The sequence below is a fragment of the Tetrao urogallus genome, assembly GCF_951394365.1.
Source record: "Tetrao urogallus genome assembly, chromosome: 2".
NCBI classification, from domain to species: Eukaryota; Metazoa; Chordata; class Aves; order Galliformes; family Phasianidae; genus Tetrao; species Tetrao urogallus.
In genome coordinates this window covers 31,595,517-31,601,516 of record NC_136814.1, presented here as the reverse complement: position 1 = coordinate 31,601,516, position 6,000 = coordinate 31,595,517, and the positions used below count along the sequence as shown (strand labels likewise).

At 41.8% G+C, this 6,000-nt stretch overlaps 1 protein-coding gene across 1 annotated transcript in view; it reads left to right on the top strand.

Moving 5' to 3' along the window:
- Positions 1–1,456: 1,456 nt before the first annotated feature.
- Positions 1,457–6,000, top strand: part of VIT (vitrin) — a gene marked incomplete at both ends in the record, with an annotated part of 28,199 nt that continues 23,655 nt past the window's right edge. Inside the window, 4 exons of the mRNA XM_079550592.1 lie at positions 1,457–1,487; positions 2,271–2,336; positions 3,391–3,547; positions 5,556–5,689. Of these exons, the coding sequence (XP_079406718.1) occupies positions 1,457–1,487; positions 2,271–2,336; positions 3,391–3,547; positions 5,556–5,689 (388 nt within the window). The remainder of the gene's footprint in view (positions 1,488–2,270; positions 2,337–3,390; positions 3,548–5,555; positions 5,690–6,000) is intronic.

The following is a 6,000-nucleotide window of genomic DNA, read 5'->3' as shown; positions in this document are numbered from 1 at the left end:
GGATTTTAGCAGTGTTAATATAATGCATATACACTGCTTTCCTGGTGGAGGAGTAATGTGTGTTATGGCAGTTGGGAGGATACAGATGAGGAAATGTACTCAGACAAAGGAGATTTAATGCTAAATGGTTACTTGCTTTCTGCAAGTAATTAATGGAAATCTGCTAAGCATAGCTGGCATTATTACGAATCATGAAGAGAGTCACAGAAAAGCCATGGAAGACGCCAGTGAATCAGGGCTTACAAAATATCATCCAGATCATCCATTGTTTTGGTTCACTAATGAGACACAAACTCAAAAGGCACCCTAGCATCTCAGTGCTGGGAGTGAAAGGGTCCACACCAAATGGACATATCAAACAAAAACAGGGCTCTGGGCATTAGAACATTTTTTTCCCATTTTGTATGTATGACAGGAATTTCATGGAGCTAGAAAAATAAAAGTATGTAAAATCCAATTTACACCAGGGACAGCATAGCTCAGAGAATAAAATGCCAGGTACAGGATAAGTTGCTCCTTCCCCTGTTTTGCTGACCATCTGAGATTTTGCTGGAATTGGTCATGGCTTTGGAGCCATAACAGGCACACTCTTCTTAAACATAAGATTTCTCATTTTGGCTTTTGTAAGGTTAATTGCAATGTGGATTGTTTTCTTTCATATCCATGTGGCCCCTTGCACCACATCTCTAGAAGACAGGTGGTCTGGACAGGTATACTTCTATAGCAGGGAGTCATCAGAAGAAGAATGGCAGAACGATGTGGAAACATGGAAGGAACTGCTCAGGAGGAGGATACCTGTGCTTAGTTTGTATCCTTGTAGGCTGGCCAAGATCTTCAGGGATGGCAGGAGTCAGGAACCACATAAACAGACCCAGAGAAAAATGCCATTCAGAAGGGTTGACGTCTTCTTAATCTCAGGCTTGCACACACACATCCTCAGTAAAGGAAGAAATCAATAATTTGTCTCTCAAACAATGGCATGATTGCAAGATACCTCATGCAACTTGCTCCAAGAGTGAGATGGCTTATGTTCCTCTTGTGATATTACAGGATGCACTTGAATGTGCAAATTTGTGAGCGCTCCCTAGAAAATCAGTGAATTAACTTGAACAACTGCATGTCTATATCCATCGTGTCCTCAGCTACCAAAACATTCTGGCTTCAGAAATAAACCTTGAAACCAATGAAACCTTAGTTTTGCTGAGGTAAAAGTCAAAGTCTGACAGAAGTAAAAAATGAGTCCGTGGTTGTTATAGAGCCCTAGCATCATCTCTGGGGATGTCAGCTGCACTGCAAAGCAAACTCAGCCCAGGAGAAAGGGGCACAGGACATGAGGACTGTTGATGAATGCTGCACGCTCCCTCTTCCCTTACCATTCCAGTATCGTCTACAACCTGATGTACTCATGTTTTCCTTTTCAGTGCTCCTTACTCATCCAGACTTTGCTTCAGTCACTATGAAGGCCTCAGTCATTGCAACCTTCTTTGGTAAGTACAGCTGACGTGATGCAATTAGTAGTTAGTAGACTTGTACTCCCCTGTTCTGGCTGATCAGTGGCTGCTGGCGTAGTAAGCCTTGGCACAGCTTTTCAGAAATGGGCCACCCAGATTTCCTGACTTTTGCTTAGAAATATGTAATATTAATTACTCAAAGAGATTTCTAAGTGCCTGACTTTAGCTAGACACAGTCTATATCAGGTGCATCACCAGGGCTGAAAATATCTGTAACTTAAAGATTCACTACAAAGAAAAATCAGCAATTAATTTTGTATTGTGAGCATCTTCTTTTCCTCCAAGTTTTACAAGAACACAGAGTTTTCTCCTATCAAGAAGGTTCCAATGCAAAATGTTTATAAATGTGTCCTCTTTTCTTCTCCTAGTAGTCTTTTTCTCTCCCCAGCTTCCTAGTTACTTAAGGCACAGAGATGTTGATCTGCTGGTATCTCTATCACACCAATTCCATTATTGCACCACTCATGGAAACAGTTGGCTTTTTTGTTGTTTTCTGGATTATTTAGACTCAATGGCATCTTTTGACAATGAGTTCCACAGAAAAATATGTAATCTGTTGGTCTTGAATCCCCTTTAGAAAGCTGACATTTTGATTGGACAAATTGACCAACAAGTAAAAACTTAGATGTGTCATTAAATATTCCTATTTCATTTTTTCAACCAGTTGATTAAAACTTGGGAAATCCCATGCAGAGGAGCTTGTGGTGACTGATGCTGGCAGTCCACCTTTTTCCTGAAACTGTGGTTTTTTTGTTCTAGGGGTACTTCTTGCATGTACATATGCAGCTAAGGAAGCCACAAAGAAGACCAAGAAGGCTAAACTATGTAAGTGATCCCATTAACATGCTTGGCTGCTTTACAGCAAGCAAGACTGATGCATAAAAACGTCTGAGGTGATAATGTAGTATCTCTTCTTTACAGAGTCTAGTAAGTCTAGTTCTTTACAGAGTCAATGGAAACATACATTAAGTAAAAGTTATTCTACTGAATTAATGTGTGATACTGGTCTGTGAGTGAAGGGGACACTGTGTATTTCAGTATTAAAATGTGTCTTCATTTGTCCCCAGTCACCATACAAGGATCATCATAAGGCTTTTGAAAGAGATCTAAATATGTGAAATGAATCTGCTATAACATAAAGCATATGTAGTTATTTAGCATGAGAGAGGTTGTGTATGTCTTATGCATTAGGATGCATAACTTTCAGTTCTACAGACTGTTTTCATTATTTAGTCAAAATACGAGTATGCTGGGAGGTGATGACTTATATTTAATGCCCTGTGCAAAGTAAATTGTACCCAAAAAATAGTTTTAAAACAAAGGGGAAGATAATGGAATGTGGCTACAGCCTAGCATTACAGATGGCACAGAATTCCAAGAGCATGGGGAAGATTTGGGAAGCATCATGCCTCTTGTGTGCGTGGTTATTCCTGGTCTCTACTCACAGCCACCTCTTCCCCTACTGCTTCCTTCCTCAGTGGTAACCACAGCCCAGGTTTCTTTCTCTCTCCATCAGAGAGTTATATCTCCATTAAAGAAATAAACACTGAAGACCAGAAATAATGATGGAGGGAGTCTGCTTTGTAGAGGGGTTGGAGTTGATGATCTCCAGAGTTCCCTTCTAACCCCTGCAATTCTGATTCGGTGAATATCCTCAGACTTCATCATTCCATCCATACAGGCACAATCCTGGGTACAAGGCTTGTTACATGTTATATTGTAGATGCAGAGGACACAGACATTTCTTGTATCATAAAAGCATTGGTGTAAGAGCATAAGAGGAGGGCATGCCTTTCATTCAGTTACTCATTCTTTTATGACAAGATCATTCAGCTATGAAAGCATTCAATCTGACTTTACCAAGATTTTGCTCTCACAGACATACCTCAGATTGACTGCGATGTCAAGGCTGGGAAGATAATAAATCCAGAATTCATTGCAAAATGCCCTCCAGGATGTCAAGATGTAAAATACCGTGTTTATGGCACAGACATTTATGCTTCTTTTTCCAGTGTGTGCAGTGCTGCAATTCACAGGTGAGTGGGTTAAACTGAGCCAGGCACCCAGAGAGAATCATCACTCATGGCTTTTCAGGTCCTTCAGAGTTCCCAGTGCCTTGTAAGTCTGTTTGCAGGCTGCTGTTCTGGTGGAAAGCATATGAGAAAGATTGTGTGTGTTACTATGGATCCAATTCTGACTCTATTCCTACTGAAATCAGTTGTGTTTGAAAGTGTTCCTCAACTGTAAAAGTGTCTTGAGATTTGCACATCTCAGATTACTGAACTATTCTCATTCAAGTGGGATGGAACTGCTGCTTCTAATAAGGTTTCAGAAGAAAAGACTGACGTATCACTGGCAATGAATATGTACAGCTCACACACTCGTGGGACTGCTTTTAATTCTGCGGATTTGAATTTAACTGGTTTTGATGTCAAAGGCTGAGTAATGTGCCTTTCTGCCACAGAAGGAAATACTGGCCAAAGAGACGCATAATGAAGATTTTATAGCACTAATTTTGCCAAATTTAATTTGCCGTGCAAAAAATATGCAGATATTTTTAATGGAGAATCACTTCACAACTAAAACACCGCATTGCAGGCAGGATGCAAAGGCAAGATGCATTCAGATACAAGTACAGGAAGAACTTGTAGAGTCTGATTGACATCTTGGCTTCATTCAAAGAGTTATCACAGTGCTTCCAGTTCTGAGAAATATCTGGGAACTTGAGTAAGTTTGAATAGTTAAGACTTTGAGACTTAGTACCTTATTTGAAAAACAATTTCCCTTGATTTTGTGTAAGAGAACTGTAGCAGCACTGAGAAAGTGTAAGTGCTCATGAATCTTTGGTGACATCCGCTGCTTTACCGGTGGGAATTCTCTGCCCTCCTTCCTTTCACAGTCCCATCCCATGAACTGCTGTGGCCCTGTAACAGCCATACTTCAATGTGACCTGCTGAGATGGAAAACTGTTTTAATGCAAAGCTTTTAATTGCCATGGAAAGCTGTCTCTAAATTAATATAAAATGCAAAACATTTAGCTTTCTTAATTCAAGCTGCCTGGCATGAATTCTCACTTGAACATGTAAGAAGACAAAAGCTCTACTATAAGGGGTGATGTTTGCGAGGGGACAGCAGAGCCCTCCCTATGTTGAGGTCCACTGCCAAGGGAAGGACTGCATGGTAGTGAGTCCACTACAAGGATGCACCCCTGGGAGCCACTGGGCACAGGACTGCTATATTTTGGCTACAGTGGCCGCTGCTCAGCCTTGTGCTCTGGCGATGGCCTTCAAGGGTCTGGCTTTCACACAACAAATTCTTCCATTGGATATTAGTGCATAATGAAAATTGTGTGGTCTGCGAGCAGAGCTTGTCCCAGTGAGAAGGTACATAATACTGATAGAGAATGCAAATTCTGCTGTAGTCCAAATGCCAGTTCCTTGTATTGGAATGAAAATTTCAGTTTTCCCCATTTGCCAGCTGAGTTTGGCTAGGTTAACTTACACGGCGCACCTCCACAGCTTCCAGTAACATTTTGTTCAGCTTACTCTGGGCTAAAGTCAGAACCAGGCTGTTTTCTGTGGATAACGCACACTGAAAAACAAAGAAAACATTAGTTTTTGAAAAAGAACAAGTCAGGAAAATGGAAGGTTTGTCTTTGATTAGTATAAATTATTATTGTTGCATGGCTGGCCCTCCAACTCTCAGAGTGCATCTCCATGTCTTCAATCATGCAGTCATGCTTGTAGGAATTGCAAGGAGGGCAGAAACTTGTCCTTCTGTGCAACTCAGTCAGCCTTAAGCACTGACCTTGTACATCACTGGCAAGAAAAAACAGAGACTGACAGTGCTGTGCAGCTGACTGCTCTTCTGTGTTGATGAAGTACAATTTTTTCTTAGTAGCAGATTCAGTGGTAGCTTCGTAGCTTTGCTGTAATTCCTGGCTTAAAAATGGAAGTAAGCACCTCCTACCTCTTGCACTGTTTAACAGTTTTTGTGGCTTGGGGGAGAATTCCCACCTTTAGCTACTATGTTTTCCCCTTGCAGTGGTGCAATAGACAACACAGGTGGGAAGATCCTTGTTCAGAAGGTGGCTGGCCATGCTGGGTACCGGGGGAGCTTCTCCAACGGAGTTCGGTCGTTGTCATTGCCACGCTGGAGGGAGTCCTTCCTTGTCTCAGGTACTGTGCTGAAGCACCTTGGTTAGTTTTTATTCTGGGCTTCTTATGGAGACAGCAAAGAGAAATACACTCCACTGGAGCTGGGCACTGCCCATTGCAAGTGACAGATCTGCACTGACTGCCGTTGGCATCCCAGCTCCTGCTCTTGATGCTTAAAGTCCAAGCCTTGGGAATGGTGGGTGGGTCTTCCCTTGCATTTGCTCCCCTGAAAAGTACTGCAGCCAAGCAAGCTAAGGCCCTCAGTGTGAGTTTATGTCCATGTCTTCTGAAGAGACTTGTTCCAGTGCTGCCATTGACTCTGCAGTGAAGCT